Below are 24,362 nucleotides of genomic sequence, written 5' to 3'. Positions count from 1 at the left end.
GGTCGATAGACACACAAACATACACACAAAATTCTAGCTTTCGCAACCAACGGTTGCCTCATCAGGAAAGAGGGAAGGAGAGGGAAAGATGAAAGGATGTGGGTTTTAAGGGAGAGGGTAAGGAGTAATTCCAATCCCGGGAGCGGAAAGACTTACCTTAGGGGGAAAAAAGGACAGGTATACACTCGCACACACACACACATATGTCTGCTTGTGTCTGTATGTGTGGATGGATATGTGTGTGTGTGCGCGAGTGTATACCTGTCCTTTTTTCCCCCTAAGGTAAGTCTTTCCGCTCCCGGGATTGGAATGACTCCTTACCCTCTCCCTTAAAACCCACATCCTTTCATCTTTCCCTCTCCTTCCCTCTTTCCTGATGAGGCAACCGTTGGTTGCGAAAGCTAGAATTTTGTGTGTATGTTTGTGTTTGTTTGTGTGTCTATCGACCTGCCAGCGCTTTCGTTCGGTAAGTCACCTCATCTTTGTTTTTATATATAATTTTTCCCACGTGGAATGTTTCCCTCTATTTTATATATATATATATATATATATATATATATATATATATATATATATATATATATATATATATATATATATATATATATATATAAATATAACAGAGGGAAACATTCCACGTGGAAAAAATATATCTAAAAAGAAAGATGATGGGACTTACCAAACAAAAGCGCTGGCAGGTCGATAGACACACAAAAAAACACAAATATACACACAAAATTCTAGCTTTCGCAACCAACGGTTGCTTCGTCAGGAAAGAGGGAAGGAGAGGGAAAGATGAAAGGATGTGGGTTTTAAGGGAGAGGGTAAGGAGTCATTCCAATCCCGGGAGCGGAAAGACTTACCTTAGGGGGAAAAAAGGACAGGTATACACTCGCACACACACACATATCCATCCACACATACAGACACAAGCAGACATATTTAAAGACAAAGAGTTTGGGCAGAGATGTCAGTCGAGGTGGAAGAGTAGAGGCAAAGAAGTTGTTGAGAGACAGGTGAGGTATGAGTGGCGGCAACTTGAAATTAGCGGAGATTGAGGCCTGGCGGATAACGAGAAGAGAGGATATACTGAAGGGCAAGTTCCCATCTCCGGAGTTCGGATAGGTTGGTGTTGGTGGGAAGTATCCAGATAACCCGGACGGTGTAACACTGTGCCAAGATGTGCTGGCTGTGCACCAAGGCATGTTTAGCCACAGGGTGATCCTCATTACCAACAAACACTGTCTGCCTGTGTCCATTCATGCGAATGGACAGTTTGTTGCTGGTCATTCCCACATAGAATGCATCACAGTGTAGGCAGGTCAGTTGGTAAATCACGTGGGTGCTTTCACACGTGGCTCTGCCTTTGATCGTGTACACCTTCCGGGTTACAGGACTGGAGTAGGTGGTGGTGGGAGGGTGCATGGGACAGGTTTTGCACCGGGGGCGGTTACAAGGATAGGAGCCAGAGGGTAGGGAAGGTGGTTTGGGGATTTCATAGGGATGAACTAACAGGTTACGAAGGTTAGGTGGACGGCGGAAAGACACTCTTGGCGGAGTGGGGAGGATTTCATGAAGGATGGATCTCATTTCAGGGCAGGATTTGAGGAAGTCGTATCCCTGCTGGAGAGCCACATTCAGAGTCTGGTCCAGTCCCGGAAAGTATCCTGTCACAAGTGGGGCACTTTTGTGGTGGTTCTGTGGGGGATTCTGGGTTTGAGGGGATGAGGAAGTGGCTCTGGTTATTTGCTTCTGTACCAGGCCGGGAGGGTAGTTGCGGGATGCGAAAGCTGTTGTCAGGTTGTTGGTGTAATGTTTCAGGGATTCCGGACTGGAGCAGATTCGTTTGCCACGAAGACCTAGGCTGTAGGGAAGGGACCGTTTGATGTGGAATGGGTGGCAGCTGTCATAATGGAGGTACTGTTGCTTGTTAGTGGGTTTGATGTGGACGGACGTGTGAAGTTGGCCATTGGACAGGTGGAGGTCAACGTCAAGGAAAGTGGCATGGGATTTGGAGTAGGACCAGGTGAATCTGATGGAACCAAAGGAGTTGAGGTTGGAGAGGAAATTCTGGAGTTCTTCTTCACTGTGAGTCCAGATCATGAAGATGTCATCAATAAATCTGTACCAAACTTTGGGTTGGCAGACCTGGGTAACCAAGAAGGCTTCCTCTAAGCGACCCATGAATAGGTTGGCGTACGAGGGGGCCATCCTGGTACCCATGGCTGTTCCCTTTAATTGTTGGTATGTCTGGCCTTCAAAAGTGAAGAAGTTGTGGGTCAGGATGAAGCTGGCTAAGGTAATGAGGAAAGAGGTTTTAGGTAGGGTGGCAGGTGATCGGCGTGAAAGGAAATGCTCCATCGCAGCGAGGCCCTGGACGTGCGGAATATTTGTGTATAGGGAAGTGGCATCAATGGTTACAAGGATGGTTTCCGGGGGTAACAGATTGGGTAAGGATTCCAGGCGTTCAAGGAAGTGGTTGGTGTCTTTGATGAAGGATGGGAGACTGCATGTAATGGGTTGAAGGTGTTGATCTACGTAGGCAGAGATACGTTCTGTGGGGGCTTGGTAACCAGCTACAATGGGGCGGCCGGGATGATTGGGTTTGTGGATTTTAGGAAGAAGGTAGAAGGTTGGGGTGCGGGGTGTCGGTGGGGTCAGGAGGTTGATGGAGTCAGGTGAAAGGTTTTGCAGGGGGCCTAAGGTTCTGAGGATTCCTTGAAGCTCCGCCTGGACATCGGGAATGGGGTTACCTTGGCAAACTTTGTATGTGGTGTTGTCTGAAAGCTGATGCAGTCCCTCAGCCACATACTCCCGACGATCAAGTACCACGGTCGTGGAACCCTTGTCCGCCGGAAGAATGACGATGGATCGGTCAGCCTTCAGATCACGGATAGCCTGGGCTTCAGCAGTGGTGATGTTGGGTGTAGGATTAAGTTTTCCAAACTGAACAATCCATTGCCCTCACCCACCTAATCCTTCACCTACACATCAACTCAGCCAATGAACACACCCGTCAACTCCTATCCTTAATAAAAGTCCTTAATCTTTCCTCTCCCACATCCACACCGGCTGTTCAGAGCATCCTCCTACAGGCCAACCGTAAATTAGAACAGCATGCCACCCTCCACCTCAAAAAACTATCCAATCTCCTGGTTTCCCACCTCCGGAAAGGCAACTCACTCACCCTTCACAACCTTTCCAGCAAACCTCAACCACCTCTCATTGCACACAAACCCAGTCTCTCCCATCTACTCAATCTCCCACTTCCAGCTCCACTCCCTCCAAAACCTCAAAATTCCTTTCAACACAATCTGGAACCACAACACCCTAATTCAGTAGTTAACCTTTCCTCCAAACCTCTCTCCCAATCCGAAACCTCTGTCCTATCCAAAGGCCTCACCTTCAGCCCCACTCCCAGATTCAACCAAACAGCCCTCGTCAAAGATTTACTGTCCTACACCCGTACTCTCTGCTGGAAATATCACTTTGCCACGAAGAAAAATGATCCTAATCCCACTCCTAATGATCCAACTCCCCAAGACACCATCCAAATTGAACCCTGCCTGGAACAGTTCCGTCCTCCGTCACAGCGGGACCCACCTCCTCTTCCTCAAAATCACCCTCTCCAAACCTTCCAGGAATTTCTGACTTCCAGCCTTGCATCTCAATCCTTCTTAAAAAACCTTAATCCTACACCCAACATCACCACTGCTGAAGCCCAGGCTATCCGTGATCTGAAGGCTGACCGATCCATCGTCATTCTTCCGGCGGACAAGGGTTCCACGACCGTGGTACTTGATCGTCGGGAGTATGTGGCTGAGGGACTGCATCAGCTTTCAGACAACACCACATACAAAGTTTGCCAAGGTAACCCCATTCCCGATGTCCAGGCGGAGCTTCAAGGAATCCTCAGAACCTTAGGCCCCCTGCAAAACCTTTCACCTGACTCCATCAACCTCCTGACCCCACCGACACCCCGCACCCCAACCTTCTACCTTCTTCCTAAAATCCACAAACCCAATCATCCCGGCCGCCCCATTGTAGCTGGTTACCAAGCCCCCACAGAACGTATCTCTGCCTACGTAGATCAACACCTTCAACCCATTACATGCAGTCTCCCATCCTTCATCAAAGACACCAACCACTTCCTTGAACGCCTGGAATCCTTACCCAATCTGTTACCCCCGGAAACCATCCTTGTAACCATTGATGCCACTTCCCTATACACAAATATTCCGCACGTCCAGGGCCTCGCTGCGATGGAGCATTTCCTTTCACGCCGATCACCTGCCACCCTACCTAAAACCTCTTTCCTCATTACCTTAGCCAGCTTCATCCTGACCCACAACTTCTTCACTTTTGAAGGCCAGACATACCAACAATTAAAGGGAACAGCCATGGGTACCAGGATGGCCCCCTCGTACGCCAACCTATTCATGGGTCGCTTAGAGGAAGCCTTCTTGGTTACCCAGGTCTGCCAACCCAAAGTTTGGTACAGATTTATTGATGACATCTTCATGATCTGGACTCACAGTGAAGAAGAACTCCAGAATTTCCTCTCCAACCTCAACTCCTTTGGTTCCATCAGATTCACCTGGTCCTACTCCAAATCCCATGCCACTTTCCTTGACGTTGACCTCCACCTGTCCAATGGCCAACTTCACACGTCCGTCCACATCAAACCCACTAACAAGCAACAGTACCTCCATTATGACAGCTGCCACCCATTCCACATCAAACGGTCCCTTCCCTACAGCCTAGGTCTTCGTGGCAAACGAATCTGCTCCAGTCCGGAATCCCTGAAACATTACACCAACAACCTGACAACAGCTTTCGCATCCCGCAACTACCCTCCCGGCCTGGTACAGAAGCAAATAACCAGAGCCACTTCCTCATCCCCTCAAACCCAGAATCCCCCACAGAACCACCACAAAAGTGCCCCACTTGTGACAGGATACTTTCCGGGACTGGACCAGACTCTGAATGTGGCTCTCCAGCAGGGATACGACTTCCTCAAATCCTGCCCTGAAATGAGATCCATCCTTCATGAAATCCTCCCCACTCCGCCAAGAGTGTCTTTCCGCCGTCCACCTAACCTTCGTAACCTGTTAGTTCATCCCTATGAAATCCCCAAACCACCTTCCCTACCCTCTGGCTCCTATCCTTGTAACCGCCCCCGGTGCAAAACCTGTCCCATGCACCCTCCCACCACCACCTACTCCAGTCCTGTAACCCGGAAGGTGTACACGATCAAAGGCAGAGCCACGTGTGAAAGCACCCACGTGATTTACCAACTGACCTGCCTACACTGTGATGCATTCTATGTGGGAATGACCAGCAACAAACTGTCCATTCGCATGAATGGACACAGGCAGACAGTGTTTGTTGGTAATGAGGATCACCCTGTGGCTAAACATGCCTTGGTGCACAGCCAGCACATCTTGGCACAGTGTTACACCGTCCGGGTTATCTGGATACTTCCCACCAACACCAACCTATCCGAACTCCGGAGATGGGAACTTGCCCTTCAGTATATCCTCTCTTCTCGTTATCCGCCAGGCCTCAATCTCCGCTAATTTCAAGTTGCCGCCACTCATACCTCACCTGTCTCTCAACAACTTCTTTGCCTCTACTCTTCCACCTCGACTGACATCTCTGCCCAAACTCTTTGTCTTTAAATATGTCTGCTTGTGTCTGTATGTGTGGATGGATATGTGTGTGTGTGCGAGTGTATACCTGTCCTTTTTTCCCCCTAAGGTAAGTCTTTCCGCTCCCGGGATTGGAATGACTCCTTACCCTCTCCCTTAAAACCCACATCCTTTCATCTTTCCCTCTCCTTCCCTCTTTCCTGACGAAGCAACCGTTGGTTGCGAAAGCTAGAATTTTGTGTGTATATTTGTGTTTTTTTGTGTGTCTATCGACCTGCCAGCGCTTTTGTTTGGTAAGTCCCATCATCTTTCTTTTTATATATATATATATATATATATATATATATATATATATATATATATCTGTGTGTGTGTGTGTGTGTATATAGAAACTTGCGCTATTTCTCTTTAGATATTGTTGTTAAACTTAATTATGATACTGTTTTATGTGGTAAGATTTTAAAGTTAATTATTGCTGTTGTTGTCCCACATACATCTGAGCTCAATTGTGCATCAGAAAGCACAGTTAGAGCAAGCTATATTGTTGCACTGAAAATTGCAAAAAGTGGAAGACCTTTCACAGAGAGCCATTTTGTAAAAGTGTGTTTTGTGGAGTGTTCAGAGGTAATATCCCCATCTGTAGTGCCCCAATTTGACATGTTAAGCTTCTCTGAACATACTATTTCTCAAAGAGTGCAAGAGGTTGGTGTGGAATTGAATGAGCAGTTGTGCAATCAATGTTGTAATTTTTTGGAGTACCCAATTGCCCTCGATGAGAGCATTGACAGTCGCAGCACAGCTCAGCTTGCAGTTTTCGTAAGTGGGGCCAAAAAAAAAAAAAAAAAAAAAGTCAGTTACTGAGTTACTGTTCGATGTTATTTCTCTGAAAAGTACCACACTGGGGAAGACATTTTCCTGGCTGAAGAGGGGGTTTCAAACGACATGCAGTTGTTACTCGAGCTCCTGTACAGCCTTACAACTTCATGGGGCCCCTGCAATTTTTGTAGAAAGCAAGACTTGAATAATTAGGGATTTAAAGGATTTTTGGAGGATCTTGAATGAATTCACAAAGACATTACTTTTGATTGTGCTGCACAATGGTTAAGTTGCTCAAAAGTACTCTCAGCCTTTTTTGATTTGAGACAAGAAATAGCTCTATTCACTGATATGAAACATTCTCCACAGTGAGACTCGGATGATGAGCAGTGGATCACTGACCTCACATTCGTGAAAGACATCACGGAACGCCCCCTCATTCACTACACGCTGCAGTCAATCCTATAACGCCTCATTTACAGAGTGGGAGCTCCTCATTGCCCTTGCACATTGCCCCGACACAGCTACTGGGCCTGATCGCATCCTCAGCCAGATGATAAAACATCTCTCATCGGACTACAAGCGACATCTTCTTGTCATCTTCAACTGGCTTTGGTGCGATGACGTCTTTCCATCGCAATGGCGGGAGAGCACCATCATTCCGGTGCTCAAACCTGGTAAAAATCCGCTTGATGTGGATAGCTATCGGTCCATCAGCCTCACCAATGTTCTTTGTCAGCTGCTGGAATATATGGTATGTCGGCAGTTGGGTTTGGTGCTGGAGTCATGTGGCTTGCTGGCTCCATGTCAGGACAGCTTCCGCCAGGGTCGCTCTACCACTGATAATCTTGTGATCATCGTGTCTGCCATCTGAACAGCCTTTTCCAGACATCAACGCCTGATTGCCGCCTTTTTTGACTTACGTAAATCATACGACATGACTTGGCGACATCATATCCTTGCAACATTGTATGAGTGGGGTCTCCGGGGACTACTCCCGATTTTTATCCAAAACTTCCTGCCACTCCGTACTTTCTGTGTCCAAGTTGGTGACTCCCACAGTACCATCCATATCCAGGAAAATGCAGTCCCGCAGGGCTCTGTATTGAGTGTCTCTCTATTTTTAGTGGCCATTAACAGTCTAACAGCAGCAGTAGGGCCCTCTGTCTCACCTTCTCTGTATGCAGATGATTTCTGCATTTCGTACTGCTGCTCTAGTACTGTTGCTGAGCGGTGCCTCCAGGGAGCCATCCACAAGGCGCAGTCATGGGCTCTAGCCCACAGCTTCCAGTTTTCAGTTGCAAAGTCATGTGTCATGCACTTCTTTCGGCGTCGTACAGTTCATCCGGAATCCACACTTTGCCTTAATGATGATCCACTCTGTGTAGCAGAGACATATAAATTCCTAGGACCGGTTTTTGACACTCGATTGACTTGGCTCCCTCATCTTTGTCAGCTTAAGCAGAAGTGCTGGCAGCACCTCAATGCCCTCTGTTGGCCTGAGCAACACCTATTGGGGTGCAAATAGCTGCACGCTGCTGCAGCTCTACAGAGCCCTTGTCCAATCCTGAATTGACTATGGGGTTGTGGTTTATGGTTCGTCAGCACCTTCAGCATTGCATTTACTCGACCCTGTGCACCACTGTGGGGTTCAATTGGCAACAGGAGCTTTTAGGACGAGTCTGGTGACCAATGTCCTGGTGGAGCCCGATGTCCCTCAACTACAGAACAGACGTGTGCAACTGCTCACCAGTTACACAGCACACATTCATAGTTCCCCTGCACATCCGAATAACCGTCTGCTTTTCCCACCTGCAGCAGTCCATCTTCCACATCGGCAGCCCAGATCGGGGCTAACGATTGCGGTTCGCGTGCGGTCCCTTCTCTCCGAACTGGAGTCCTTCCCTTTACCACCTCTGCTTGCGGCATGTTCACATACGCCTCCACGGTGTACACCTTGGCCGCAGCTTTGTCTGGACCTTTTGCACGGCCCTAAGGACTCCGTTAACCCCACCGCTCTCCGCTGTCAGTTCCTCTCAATTCTTGATGTGTTCCGGGGCTCTGAAGTGGTTTACACCGATGGCTCGATGGCTGATGGTCACGTAGGCTTCACATATGTTCATGGAGGACATTTTGAGCAGCACCCCTTGCCAGTTGGCTGCAGAGTTTTCACTGCAGAGCTGGCGCCCATATCTTGTGCTCTTGAGTCGCTCGTGCACTGGCGAGTCATTTCTCCTGTGTACTGACTCATTGAGCAGCCTACAAGCTATCGACCAGTGCTGTCCTCGCCACCCTCTGGTAGCGTCCATTCAGGGGTCCATCTGTGCCCTGAACAGTCTCGCCGCTCCGTGATGTTTGTGTCGATCCCAGGACCCGTCAGAATCCCCCGCAACGAACTTGCCGACAGGCTGGCCGAACAGGCGACACGGAAACGGCTTCTGGAGATAGGCATCTCTGAAGCTGACCTGCATTTTGTCTTACACCACAGGGTTTTCCAGCTTTGGGTGACGGAATGGCATAACAGCGTGCATAACAAACTGTGTGTCATTAAGGAGACTATGAATATGTGGAAGTCTTCCATGTGGGCCTCTCACAGGGAATCAGTTGTCTTCTTCAGGCTCTGCATTAGCCATACGTAGCTAACGCACGGATACCTACTCTGTCGCAAGGGCCCACCTCAGTGTCGCTGTGGCTCCCAAATGGCAGTCGTCCACCTCTTGCTGGACTGCCCACTTTTAGCCGCTCTGCGGCAGACTTTTAACTTTCCCTGCACCCTGCCTTTGGTGTTGGGTGACAATGCCTCCACAGCAGCTTTAGTTTTACATTTCATCCGTGAGAGTGGGTTTTATACTTCTATGAAAGTTTTAGCGCACGTCCTTTGTCCTTCTGTGTCTACCGCCCTAGTGCTTTTGGGGTGGAGGTTTTAATGTGTTGCAGAGTGGCTGGCTTTCCCTTTTTATTCTTGTAGTTGGCCAGCCACTGTAATCTGCTTTCATGTTTTACTCTCTTCTGTTCTAGCATATTTGTTTTCTTGTCCTCTTTTGTTCCTTTTAGTGTTTGTTGCCTTCCCTTCATTCTTGTGGCTTTTCCTTTCTTTCCGTTTTCTGTTATATGTTTCATTCGTTTTATTCTCAAACTTGTGGCACTGTTTTATTAGGAACAAGGGATCGATGACCTCGTAGTTTGGTCCCTTCTCTCACCTTTAAACAAACCAACCAACCAACCTACCTACCTATTGAAAGTTTCAAATTGCATCTTTTGCTTTTAAAAAGCCAGCTTCAAAGAGGAAATTTGCACAATTTTCCCTCTCTAAAATCCTTGAAGTTAGGTGATTATGAATACATCAGTGAGTATACAAAAATGTTACAATAATTGGATCAAGAATTTGCACTCAGATTTTTTATGACGCCTTTTCTGGTGCACCCAGAGGGTGCCGATCAAGTCTCCAACTTGAGCCGATAAGACTTTAGTGCAATTCAATTTTGACAGACCGCTATTACCATCACAATCATGATTTGATTTCATTTTATAAAGGCATCGATTAACAAGAATTCCCAAGGATTCGTGCCCTTGACCTGAAATGTTCGGAACAACATTCATTTGTGAACAAATGTCTTCAGTTATGAATATTAACAAAACAAAAACAGGGACAAGTTGGTCTGACGCTTTGTTGGAAGCTGTACTTCTAATTGCAACTGCCAAAACAATTGTTCCAAATATTTGAAAATTATTGGCTTCAAAGCGATGCCAAAGATCAATGAAGAATGTTGTAAATTAATGCAAAATACGGAGCACAATAAAACTATTACTTCTGTCTGTACATAAATTTGGTATTATATTATTATTATTATTCTTTTTAAAACTGGTATGCCACCTGACGCACGCTGATTTCCCCAGTCCCATTCATCAAACCATAACAAGGCTCTGGCCTCGCTAAGTGCTGCCACAATGGTGCTGTGTCTGCCTCCCCACCCCACTGGCACTGCAGCAGAGCACTGGTGCTTTGCCGGTGCTCGCAAAGCACAGACGTTGGTGTGGCTTGTGTTAATATATGAGTTTCTCTTCCATAAAAGTAGCTTAAACTTATTTATGTCAAATTGTTCACAAGGTTATGACAAGTACTTAATCGCAGTGCATAGAAGTTTATGCTATGTGTAAGGTCACTCACTTCTGCTGACAAGCGGATGGTGCAAACTGTTTTTACAGCTGTTTATATTCTCACATTTCTATGAATACTGTTCAATTTAGACAGATTGTTTACATAAGCTAATATTTGTACTCCTTATCATTTCAAAGAAAGAAACAGGAGTACACTTCTTTGTACACTCCTCCTGGTGTGCCTAAAGGCATAAATCTGCCTCATTTGTCCTCCTCACCTTACCTTTGCTCCCCCCCCCCCCCTCCACACACCCCGCCCCACCCCCACCCGCCCACTTGAGTTCCTCACTTTGATCTAAAGCATAAAATATAAAAGTTAAAATTTTGCAAATGCTGTTAAATATAAACTGGTAGTTTCCATTTGCAGGTGATGGAAGATGCTCATGTCAATGCTGTTATGATACTGGGTGAGGTGTTCAGAAGTAAAGAACCTTTTGACTTTGGAGCACAGGTATGCATAATATGTATTCCTTACATATTTAACTCCAAGCTTATACTTGTAGCGTACATGCCACCTTAGTACAGAGGACTCAGTGTCAACCAAGAAAATAATCATATTTTTTTCTACAATTTCTTCTGAGTCACAGTAGGTAAAGTTCAAATGATGTTGCACAGGTACACTGTGCAACCCATGCAAAATAAAAATTAAAACATTCAAAATTGACTGCATAAGAGTTTTGTCTATTTACAGACTCAAAATAGGTCACATTTAACATCATGCATTGCTCAGCACAGGTTTCAGTATCTATCTGCCCTTAGAGAAGCCTACTTTCGTAATTGTCCGGTGTCGGTTAGTCGTGGCTCCCTGGATCTCTTTATAAAGTCATATCATAAAAATAATTGTGGGAGATAAATCTTGTAAATAAGATCAATGATGCGAAGTTGAGACTTGTTTTTGAGAAAGGAACTGGTGATACTTCTCAGCAGAATGAGCTGGGGTGTTGTTATACACCACCATAAAGTGTGAGGTATAAAGACAAAATCATTCTCATTGTATTCAAGCCAGCAATTTTTTTTACCAGCTTTATTTTGCAATTCATAATGTCCTCTTTTATTGGAGATACAAAATGTTTGTGAACAATTACACAGCTATTGAAAGACAGTAACATGATCTTTAGCCTTCTTTTTTTGTCATAAAATCTCCACCCTCCCCCACACCACTTCTTTCCCATTTTTCATCCGACAACTGCTTCCTAAGGGATAGCATTTCTTCCATTATCCAAATTGTAACATTCTGAGCAATACTTATGCAACTGCATTTATTTTCTCAGAAGTTTTCTTTAATTCTCCTATAAGTAGCATCCGTCTTTCCTATAATCATGCACGCTTCTGCATCTTTGGATTTATCCTGTAGCCATTCCTGCTTTTCAACTTTGTACTTCCTGTCAACCTCCTTTTCTTGATTTGATTTGAGATAACCAGCTTTGATTCTGTCAGGAACCATTGTGCATAGCGACTGTAGACTATAAGGAAGATGAGGCACACAGGAGCCAGTCACAATCCCATTAGCTTTCATTGTGTTGCAAATCTAGATTTTGACTATAAATAGCCATCTTCAGTGCATTTTCATTACATTTCAACAGACTCGGGGCAGTTCATATCACCCTATGTTCTTACAGGTTTATAGGCGGAAGGACACTGGGGCTCCTCAGTGTCATGAACTGAACAGGGTGACATGAACTGGCGTGAGTCTGTTGAAATATAATGAAAATGAGCTGAAGATGTCTCTTTATATCCAAAATCTAGATTTGCAACACTAATAAAAGCTAATGAGATTGCGACTGACTGCTTTATGCCTCTCCCTCTTTGATTTGAGTAGTTGGTATTCCATTTTTCATGTTTCATTTGCTGCCTTTTTTATATTTCCTTCTTCTATCAGTAAAATTTAATATCTCCTGTGTTATCCAAGGACTCTTTCTAAATCTTGTTCTTTTTCTAGCTTTTCCTCTGTTCTCATCACTATGTAGTCTCTCAAAGCCACCCATTTTTGTTCTGTTGTATTCAGAATTATGCAAGGACAAGCAGGAAGTCAGCTATGGCCTTATCAATGTAGGCGTCCCAGTATTCACCTTAGAAACTTGAGGAAGACTATGGAAAGCCCAACTCAGGGTGGCTGGGCAGGGCATGAACCCGATTCCTGCTAAATGTGAATCCAGTTCATTAACACTGGGTTAGCCACCTAACTCAATATATGATTCAGAAAGTGATAATGAACTGTATTCGCATTCAGGAGTAACGGGGTTCGTGCCCTGCCCAGCCATCCTGAGCTGGGCTTTCCGTAGTCTTCCTCAAGTTTCTAAAATGAATGCTGGGATGTCTACAAGTAGATTACAATATGCTTAACAAGTATAATCAATAATATTATGAGAACAGGCAACTTTTTTATATGACACTTCTGAAAAATGTAAACAGATGAACACATTATATCATACAGCTGAAACATATAAAAACACCAATATCTGTCAAAACTATATCCATCACAACTATTATTGCAACAGATTCTTTTCTGAGGTGTACTGCACTGCATTTGAAACAAAGTTAACAGGAAATGAACTGCAGAAACATCCTTTTGTGAAGACAAATACAGCGTGGATGATACTCCAGTCAACAGATTAGAAAGTACTCTACAATAAATGAGAGCCTAGTATTTCTGTAAGCAAACATATTTATTTATGATTTAAAAAGTTCTCAGTAAGAGATCATTTTAACTTTGCTCTAAGAGCTATTTCCTTATCCAGCTTCTTGGTGATGTAGGCAGTGCATTATAAAGAATGGCCTTGACGTAGCTCAACTGTCTTTGAGTACAAACTGTTATTGCTTGCTGTACTCACAGGAACCCATATTTGCACATGTTACATTTATGGTAATTACTATTAGTTTTCTGTCTCGAAGGTTAGCTCTTGTCATCGATGCACATTCGTATAATTACGTATTCCGCAAACCACTGAGAAACGCATAGCAGACAGTACTTCCTATTACACAGGTTGGAAGTTAAATAGTGACAACACTGCTGTGGAGACACTATGCAATAGAATCTACTACTGTCGCTGATAGCACACACAGTTGACATACCTACCTTACCTCCGAGCAAATGGACTTGCCGTCCCTCACTGGCGTGCGCACAGTTGAGGTAAACACTGTCACTTGTGAGCGAGCTGTCTAATGTAACGGTGTCACTATGTTTTGAAAACAGGAGCAATGGAGTTGGAATAAGATTGAATGTGCCAGAGGTCGTACAGTACAACATTGTCATCGAGGTCTGCAAGAGGCGTGCACGGAATCGGCATTGCCGTACAGAACAGTGTCACAGTGGGTAAAAGCCTTCAACAGAGGTCGGCAAACTGTGGCAGACAATGCAACAGACAGGTCATCCTTCCATCTCTGAAGAAGAAGTGCATGCTGTTGCCGCATTGGTTGACAGTGATCAATGCCATACGATTTGTAAGCTCACCCACGAAATCGGATTAGCGTATACAACTGTGCTTCACATCCTGAAGGAACGCCTGGGCATGCGAAAAACTGCATCACGGTGGGTTCCGCATGAATTGATGGAATTGCAGAAATGGATGCGTTACGATGCTGCTCAAACGTACTTGGAGCGCTACGAGCATGAAGGAGAGGCTTTCTTACACCATATTGTAACATTGGATGAGACATGGACCACATTGTATGAGACAAAACTGAAATGCCAATCCAATGAATGGCGTTATTATGGGTCGCCACGAAAATTGAAAGTGCGTCAGAGCCCCAGTATGGCGAAAGTTATGGTGATTCTCGTGTACGGCTGTGATGGTGTTATCCTAACGCATTACGTTTCTCCACCGTCACTGCACAGTATTACTGTTCATTTTTGGAGCACCACCTGCGACCAGCTTTGCGAAAGAAGCGGCGACACTTTCTGCACAACCCACCCATCATTTTGCATGACAATGAGCGGGGGCCTACAGCACAAGTGTGGCTGCTCTGTTTGGTCGATGGGACTGGGAAGTACTGTACCGTCCACCATACTCCCTGGACTTAAATCCTTGTGACTTTGATTTCTGAAGATGAAGGAATCACTTCGTGGCATTTGCTTCAGAACTGTTCCAGAGATTCGACAGGCAGTAGACCACTCCATTCGCACCATCAACAGAACGGGCTCAGCTAACAGTATACTATGCCTTCCACATCGCTGGCAATGGGTTCTACATAATGCTGGTGACTACTTTGAAGGACGGTAACAGGTGCAAACATGTGACTCTTCTGTATCGGTTGTCAATAAATAATTGCCACTATTTAAGTTCCAAAGCTCGTATACAATTGTCAGGGTTTCTTCCTGCTCTGTTCGCATGTATGGTATGAATGATTGCTTAGATGCTTTTTTGTCCACTGTATTTAGTCTAAGCTTACCGTCATCATTCCTGTGGGAGAGATGCGTAGTGGATAGTAGTGTGTTCCTTCATCCCTCACTTTGTACTGTTTTCCGAAACATTTTAAATAGGCTTTCATGGGAGAGTTGGCATCTGCTAGTTCATGTTTTTATACCAAAGAAAATAATAATTTTTGAAAGTATAATTTACCTGGATAGATAAAAAATCTACACAGCAAGCAGTGGCAGAAGAAGACACACATACAAACGTTAAGTAAATGTGCAAGCTTTTGTAGCCAGTAGCTCTTTCATGCAGAAGGACTGAGGGGGAAGAAGAGGGATGAAAAGAAAGGACCACTGAGGTTTAAGAAACAGAGAGAGTTTGGAAAAGTCATACAGAACCACAGTTCAGGGGAGACATAGCAGACTGGAATAGAAGGAAAGACCGATTGTTTGGGACTAGCGTATCTTCCACCTCAAAGCTCTCAGCTTTGAAATCTTATCCAGTGCAGTCCCCAACAATCAGTCATTCCTTCTCATCTCACCTGGTAAGTCTCCCATGACCCTGGATTCTGGGTGCTTTTGCCGAACTCTCTCTACTTCCTAAATGTCACCAGTCTTCTTTTTTCATTCCTTTTTCTTCCCCATCAGTCCTTTTGCCAGAATAAGGAACCACTGGCTCTGAAAGCTTGCAAATTTCCCTCTCTCTAGTTACATTACAGTTCATGTTTTTCAAGCATTTTCGTGTCCCCCTCACCCCCCTCCCCCGTGGGACAGATCTGTGATAATTTAAGGTGCCCTTCTTTGAATATGTTCAGTACCCAGTACCACACCTACGCTTATTGTCTAAAGTATGATCATGTGGGGTATCAAGTGAAATTTGTGATGGGAGGGAGGACACAGCACGTTATCTTGAATGGACAGACATTGTCAGACGTAGAAGTAATTTCACGTGTGGCCCAGGGAAGTGTGCTGTTCATGTTGTATATTAATGAACTTGCAGACATTATTAGCAGCATAATTGGGCTTTTTGCAGATGATGCAGTTATATGTATTGAAGTACTATCTGAGAGAAGCTGCATAAATATTCAGTCAAATCTTGATAAGATTTCAATGTGGTGCAATGATTGGCCACTTACTATAAATGTTTGGAAATATAAAATTTTGCACTTCACGAAATGAAAAAATGACTATAAAATCAATGAATCGCAGTTGGAATCGGCCAACTCTTACAAATACCTGTATGGAACACTTGGTAGGGCTATGAAATGGAACGATACCATAGGCTCAGTTGTGGGTAAAGTAAGTTGTAGACATTGGTTTATTGATAGAATACTGCGAAGTGCAATCAGTCTACAAAAGATATTGCTTACAAATTACTCATGTGACCCATTCTAGAATATTGCTCAAGTGTGTGGGACCTGTACCATATAGGACTAACAGGGGGTATTGAATGTATACAGAGAAGAGCGGCACAATTGGTTACAAGTTTGTTTAATCGTTGGAAGAGTTTCACAAAGATACTGAAGGAACTGAAGTGGCAGACTCTTGAAGACAGACATAAACTATCCCAAGAAAGTCTATTAATAAAGTTTAAAGAACTGGCTTTAAATGATTACTCAAGGGATATACTAAAATCCCCTATGTATCACTGACATAGGGATCATGAGGATAAGATTAGAATAATTAGTGGCTGCTCAGTGGCATTCAATCATTGTTCCCATGCTCCATGCATGAATGGAACAGGAAGAAACCCTGATAACTGGTATAATGGGATGTACCCTCTGTCGGAGTATAGATGTAGATGTAGATCCCCCTGTTAGTCCTGTTTATTATGGATCCCATACACTTGATCAATATTCTGTGCTATGTCACACAAATGTTTTGTAAGCAATATGTACTCTGATTGCATTTTCCCAGTATACTACCTGTGAAATGAAATCTGCAAAATAATAATATAATATTCTGAATTAGGAGCCCTGCCCCAGTGCCAGTTAGACTGACATAGCTCAGAACAGCTAAGTTCTACAGGAGCCCACCCTCTCCTTCCCAGGAGGGGATGAAAATTGAATGGAAAAAAAAGTAATTCTGGGAATGTAATGGTGAGACACAGGCCCCTATCAGATCAGTGCATGTTGCCCACAGACTGCAGTTTGTCCATACCTGATTTAAAGCAATTCTCTGTACTGCTTTGAAAGCTTATCAAAACTCAATCTTTGTAATGCTTTTTTGAGACAGTAGTTCATTACAGATAATGGCGTAGTCTAAAAACATCAGAAGTTACTATTAATATTGTCTGCAGGTAATTAATATACAACAGGAACAGCAAGGGTCCCAACACACTTCCTGGGGCAAAACTGAAGCTAACTTCAACATCATTCATTGACTCCCCAAGCAAGGTAATTTACTGTGGCCCCCTTACCAATATATCATCAGTCCAGTCACAACTTAGGGTTGGAAAAACCTTATGATCATCCTTTTGTTAGAAAAGCATTATTTATTTTACCCCTCTGTCTTTGAAGTTGGTATTTGACATAAATTCCATCTTGTTTTTCTTCTGTTCCTCTGACAATTTCTTGCTGGTTGTCTTTATAAGCTTGTGCACAAATCTGTTCTTTGTAAGTAGTGTTCCAAAGGCTAGATGTTTCACAAAGGAGTTCCATAAAAAAACCAAACTAATTTTTTGGCGGGTAGAGCTTTTGCACTACCATATTTTGCAATTAGGAGTGCATGGAGTGAACATTCCAGAATCAGTAAACTGAGTGCCATCACTGAAGGAGGTCAGGACTAGTTTTGGCAGAGTTCATAGTGACAACTGTTTTGTGTGATAGTCATTTTTCCTCTGGCTGATTTTCATCAACAGCGTGTGGTAGTGAGATTCTGCTTTTTGCTTAGAAAAAAGTGGAGCAAAAACTCTTGAAATGTTAAAAACAGTGTACAAGGATGAAGATGAAGATATGGGGAAATTTCTTAAGTTTTTGAGTGGATTTCCAATTTCAAAAATGGAGAAATGTCAATTGATACCAAGCCTCATTCTGGTCGTACTTCCATGGCCCAAAACCATGAAGGTGTTGGTTGGGAACATTTGTGCAATCTCCAACAAAGATCAACGATGGACCATTGAAGAAATTGTGGAGCTGTCAGGAGTGACTTGGAGTTCAGTGCAGGGAACTGTGACAGAAGATTTGAGAATGAATATGGTGGTTGCCAAATTCGTGTCAAAGACTGCTGACTGCTGAAGAAAAACAAGGTCTCATGGAAGCATGATGTGTGTTGAAAGATGCATCCCAAAATGATACAAACTTTTCTAAGAAATTATCACATGTGACAAAGATTGCAGCTATGCTTAATATCCTGAAACAAAGCAACATTCAAGTCAGTGGAAGACTTAAAGTTTGCCTCATTCCAAGAAAGTTCATCAGGTGAAATCAAACATTAAGACAGTGTTGATTTGTTTTTTCGTTGTGAGAGAAGTCGTCCATCCAGAGTTTGTTCCCCAGGGTCTGACATTTAACTAGGCTTTCTACTTGGAAGTTTTGAGAAGACAGCACAACAGTGTGCAGCGGAAGTGGCCTGATTTGTGGCAGTTCGGTGACTGGTTTTTCCATCATGACAATGCCCCTGCTGATAGAATGCTGTCTGTACGACATTTCTTGACTGAAAATGGTGTGAACTAACACCCCCCCCCCCTCCCAATACTCACCTTACCTTGCTCTGTGCACCACCACCACCACCACCACCTCCTTGGCAATGCAAGGCCTCTCTCAAGTCTGCACACCTATGAGGACCTCACAAAATTTGATTGTACTGTTCTTTCTCATCTTCCCTACAGCCTGGATCTCGCACCTTCCATCTTCCACATGTTTGGCCCAATAAAAGATGCACTCCAGAGGAAGCAGTACACAGATGATGGGGAGCTTATTGATGCAGAAAGACAGTGGCTCCAACATTGACCAATAGAAGTGGCACCATACTGGCAAGCAGGCCCTCCCAGTAAGATGCCGTCACATTGAACAGATGTTATGTTGAAAAATAGGTTTTTGTAGCCAAAAGAGTAGAGAATAATATGGTATATTGGAACCCTGAATAAAGCAAACATGCTTGCAGAAAATAAATTGTGCTGCATTACTTATTGCACACCCCTTGTAAAATTGTAACAAAAATGGCCAAGTCAAAATTTTTTGTAGAAACGTTCTTGGAGACTATAAATACCATTGGATTAAAGGGGACCAGACTTAAATTGACATAATAATAAGATCATTATTAATCAGATGTCACAAAACAATAAAACTTAAATGTAAAACCATTAATGATGAAACTATGAAAGAAAACGGTTTGTGAGTGTCATTGCTTTGTCTCTAGAGGTGTTTTGTCCATATTGGAAAATATGCCTTCAGTGATTGGGCTGGTGTTGATACTGGATGCTTCAAATATGGTCTTAGAATTTCAAGTGTTGCATTCATGTAGTGTAGCACAGTTGTTGTTCAATTTACTTTTAGCGATTGAGCATTATTAGAGAAAATCCCAATGCACAAGTGCTGCTTCATATGTTGAAACTGACAGAGATGTTTTGTCTTGAGCTACATTGTAGAATATTGTTTTTGACATTCTAGAATTATTTGTGAAACATATATTCTCAGAACTTTGATTACTGTTCCTTTCTTTCATAGCTTAGATTGCATCATATCCAGCAATATCAAACCTTCCTGTCTCGAAGAGTCTTGTGCCGAGATTTTAGAGTCAGGTCACCAATGCAATCTCGAGAATATAGCGAATGTTCTGGTTGGGGCTTTCTTTGTTAGTGACTAGGAAATAGAGAGGGAAGTGCCTATACAGTGAAGTGAAGTGAAAAAGTGTGATCTTTTTGTCAATAACATATTTCTCAACTCACTGTATTCATCTGAATGAAATGACCAATAGTTAATACATTTCACTTGTATTTCGTAACTCAAACTTGTATGTCGCAGTTCGCTTTTAAATTTTCAAAGATGTAAAGTTCTGCACTTCTGAAAACCAAAATCATAGTATTCTATGACAGCAATATCAATGATTGACAAATTTAAAATAATTCTTCACTGCATATTTTTACATTTATATGTAAACAAATTATACTGTATCATCTGTTTGGACACAAGTGAAAATAAAAAATTATTATTGAACAAAAAATGTTACTAGAGTGGGTGGTGACTATTATACAAGGTGTAATCAAAAAGAAATGGGAATTTTTTAATTCTGTGGTGTTTATACATCCAGTTTTCAATATCTTCAAAAAGGATGGATCAATGATTTTGCATGAAAATGGAATAAAGTGCAGCACCCCATTTGAAATGATGACTTTTGGTGAATCTGCTATGAGTAAGACAAGAGTTCATGAATGCTATAGACATTTGAAAGAGGCTTAAGAAGACACCATTCTGGATGCCTTAGCTCATCAGTTACTGATAACAGTGTGGAAGAAGTAAAGAAAATGTTCTAAAAAATCACCCAGTCACCCCTAGAGAGGTTGCTGGTGTCAGCATATTCTTTGGCTCATGCCAAGCAATTTTTTTTGGGCGTTTTGGGCATGAAACGTATTGTAGCCAAGTTTGTTCCAAAATGGTTGAATTTCAACCAAAAACTACATTGCATAGACATCACTCGGAAATTGCTGAATTAAATCAACAATGATCCAGAGCTTTTATAAAACGTTATGACTGGTGGCGAAGTCTGGATATAAAGGTATGACATTGAAACCAAGACCCAATCATCCCAATGGAATGTGCCTGAAGAGCAAAGACTGAAAAGAAAATGGACAAGCTTGCCCACATGTCAAGGTTCTTGTCACGGTTTTCTTTGATTACAAAGGGGCAGTGCATCATGAGCTCCTACTGTACAGTTGTACAGTCAGTAATAAGAAATACTACCTGGAAGCATTGCACTGTTTGGATGAAACAGTCCAAAGAAAATGACTGGAACTGTGGCTAAACCACTTGTGGAAATTACATCATTACAATGCTCCCACTCATATCTCAAAGATTAGAGAGAGAGGAGAGAAACAATTATGTTGCCTCAGTCACTGTATTCGCTGGACATGGCCTACTGCAATTTCTTTCTTTCCTGAGGCTGAAGAGAATCCTAAAAGGGCATTGTTTTGCCACCATTGATGAGATAAAAACAGAATCACTGAAGGAGCTGAACACCACTCTGCAAGTGCTTCCAAGGTTGAAAAAGCACTGGAACATGTATTGTATCTTAGGGGGATTACTTCAATGAGGAGAAAGTTGATGGTGATGAATAAGTAAACATTCTTTAAGAAAAACTAAAATTCTCATGCTTTTTGATCATGTCATGTGTGTCATGTTGTATACCAAAAATAAAAGTGCACCACTGACCATGTGGAAGCCTACTTAAAAATTTTCCAGTCTCAGCATTAAGTGAGGAATCTAGGAAAACTCTACAAACTCATATGTATTGCTCCCATATGGAATGCAAAAGTAAGATTAAATTAATTGCAGTGTACACCAATTATTGTAAACAATTATTCTTTCTGTGGTTCAAATGGCTCTTTGCACTATGGACTCAACATCTGAGGTTATCAGTCCCCTAGAACTTAGAACTACTTAAACCTAACTAACCTAAGGACACCACACACATCCATGCCTGAGGCAGGATTCGAACCTGCGACCGTAGCGGTCGTGCGGTTTCAAACTGAAGCGCCTAGAACCGCTCGGCCACACCGGCCGGCATTCTTTCTGTGCTCAACATGTAGTTAGAATGGGAACTTCAGTGGTTTGGCAATATGGATGAAGATGTAGAATGTAGTTTAAATTCCAGTCTGTACACCCAGGTTTAATTCAGTCTCTCTAAATCACATTATGCAACATTGGGGACAGTTAGTTTGAGTACTCTTCCATCCTATTTCCAGTCAAATATTAGCTTGCACTCCATATGTAGTATCACTGGGAAGTTATTCTAAATTTAGTTAGTTATTGTACTGATTCTTATCCATACAATATGTACTTGGTTCTAAAATGTACACATTTGGTTCCTCCAGGACACTACCCGTCGCATCACAGAGCTGGTGCCGACAATGCTGAAACACAGGCTGCGTCCACCGCCGGAGCAAATCTACTCTCTGCATCGCAAGTTGTCAGGAGTTTTCCTTCTGTGTGCTAAACTGCAGGCTCGTGTTGAGTGCCGTTCCATGTTTGAGGAAGCTTATTGGAAGTACACTCATGGAGATGTTGACCGTATTGCAGCATCTCATGGATAGAGAACTGAAAAATGAAGTGTGTCATGGAAGCTTTATAGTCCTTTGATGTCATATAAGGTGTCTGGTGTGTTTATAATGTGTGAGGCTTTAAGTTGTGTGTAAATTTTTCTCAGGCAACCAAAGCTGCCACAAAGCTTGAAGCTTTATCTCAATGTTGTGAATAATGGTTTGGCTTTATCGCAAAATGAGAGCCCTGTAAATAAAGTCAATTACAAATATAGACAATTCTTACTTTTCTTTTTTTTTACCAGTGAATGGGGGGGGGGGGGGGGGGGGAGAATGTGACAGCATAATAATCGGCTTCTTCATATTCTGAGAATACATTTTTTTTTCCTTGGAGGAGAATATATATAGTGATTTCTTCAACAAATCTCTCTCTTCAGCCTAAGGAAGAAAACAATAGTTCTGAAAGCTTGGCGAAGTTTTTTGCCTGTTGATGGTAAGTACTCTGCAGTGATTCCGTCTCGTAATATTGTAATTTTCTCGAGTGAATTTTCCTTTTTTTTTATATAATTAACCCAGTAAATCGGTAAACAAACAACCATTTTGAAAAAAAAAAGCTGCTGCTTCTCGAGGTATTGTAAGTTTCTGCTGTGTATCTGCAGTTGATAGTATACAAACAGTGTGGAAAATAAATAGTATCTCTTATAGGAAGATTATGGTGAGTATGAAATAGTCTCGACACAAAGAGTTGACATTCACATTTTCTTATAGTAACTTGGATAACAAACAAGAATTAGGTTCCTCATGTGTCTTTGATGATGATGATGATGATGATGATGATGATGAAAGAAGTGGCTTATGAAACACTTGGGTGGTGTGAGTCTGTGCCGCACTATGCCATCTCTACACCTACCACACAGCCCGGTGTATAAATCAGTTCACTACTTGTGTACACATGTGATAACAGTGTGTCTTCCCTTTGCAGCTTGCCCTCCCCATCGCTCCCAGGAGAGACAATTCCATGTGTAATTTTGCAGTTTCACAATTGTTACGTAAAGTTAGGTAGGGAAACATTCCTACACTAGTGACTTGACGACAAACTCGGGCGTCAATTTTCAAATTCAGCACGTTGTTGGCCACCTCGTTCCATTAGGTGCATCTTCAGACTCCTACCATATGTACACCCTGCCATAAACTTCGGTTTCTGTGCTACGGACACTACTTAAGTTCACACCGTGAGCCATTTCTCTAGCACGTGTTTCGTGTGCTCGCCCCTTGCGCAACCTAGCAACTGTGGCTTTGCCTCTGGCGCAACACTTCACCGACACGCTTGCCACTCCAGCACCTCATGACATCATCGCCGACTTGACTGCACATCTCGTGGAACTGGAACACCACAATGCTGACCTGTGCATGCCACTAGTGGCCCGGCGCTCAACATCAGACTCAGTGCTGACTCCCGCACTGGCCCCTGCATCTGCCATCGCCACCATTCACCCTAACCTTGAAGTGTCAGTGCCCAATCCCCTTCCTCCCAATGCCACTCTTTCCAGCTGTTTTGCAACTCACCTGTCAGCCTTCAATCCCTGGAACCCACACCTGTGACTTTCCTCGGCAGATGCCACCTTTGCAGGCTGTGACATCAGCCAGGACACCACCGAGTTGTGACGGTGATCGGGCAGCTCCTGCCAACGTACACGGTGGAGGTCTGCGACATCATCTCGTCGCCCCCAGCCACTGTCCGCTATGAGACTCTCGGACAGTGTCTCATAGTACAACTGACATCCTCAGAGATCCAGCACATCTGGGTCTTCCTTCCGTTTGAGCAGTGTGGGAACTGGCAAGCCTTCCTGTGTCACCACTGAACCCTCATAGACCTACACACGATGTCCATCATCTACTTGGCTTGCTATCTGACCCTAATACAGACTTTCTCTCACAGACGGTGCCAGCCTTGCTGAAAGGTGCACGAGACACTAACCTCGCTATCTGCAGCTACCACTCCCCACACTGATCTTCACCCGGTGCAGTCAGCTGGCTGTAAAAATGCCTCCCACCTCACTGTGAGCTGCTACTTCCAACTTGACATGCCAATAATGATGCCAGTACCCACTGCCCTCCCCACTTGCCCATAGAGGAGTGTTTGGCAATCAGGAGCATAGGAAATCCTACCCGCCTCAGTGTTTACATGGCA

General features: G+C 43.5%; 1 protein-coding gene across 2 annotated transcripts in view; it reads left to right on the top strand.

The window, feature by feature from the left end:
- The window catches only part of LOC126210324 (atypical kinase COQ8B, mitochondrial), a 127,057-nt gene extending 104,633 nt beyond the window's left edge, over positions 1-22,424 (top strand). For both annotated transcript variants that reach the window (XM_049939526.1, XM_049939525.1), the window contains exons 11-12: positions 10,993-11,076; positions 22,007-22,424. In XM_049939526.1, the coding sequence (XP_049795483.1) occupies positions 10,993-11,076; positions 22,007-22,225 (303 nt within the window). In that variant the 3' untranslated portion in view covers positions 22,226-22,424. The remainder of the gene's footprint in view (positions 1-10,992; positions 11,077-22,006) is intronic.
- The last annotated feature ends 1,938 nt before the right edge of the window (positions 22,425-24,362 follow it).

The sequence above is a fragment of the Schistocerca nitens genome, chromosome 10 (assembly GCF_023898315.1).
Source record: "Schistocerca nitens isolate TAMUIC-IGC-003100 chromosome 10, iqSchNite1.1, whole genome shotgun sequence".
In the NCBI taxonomy this organism is placed as follows: Eukaryota; Metazoa; Arthropoda; class Insecta; order Orthoptera; family Acrididae; genus Schistocerca; species Schistocerca nitens.
Note: the sequence above shows the minus strand (reverse complement) of the source record. Positions and strands in the feature narration are given on the sequence as shown.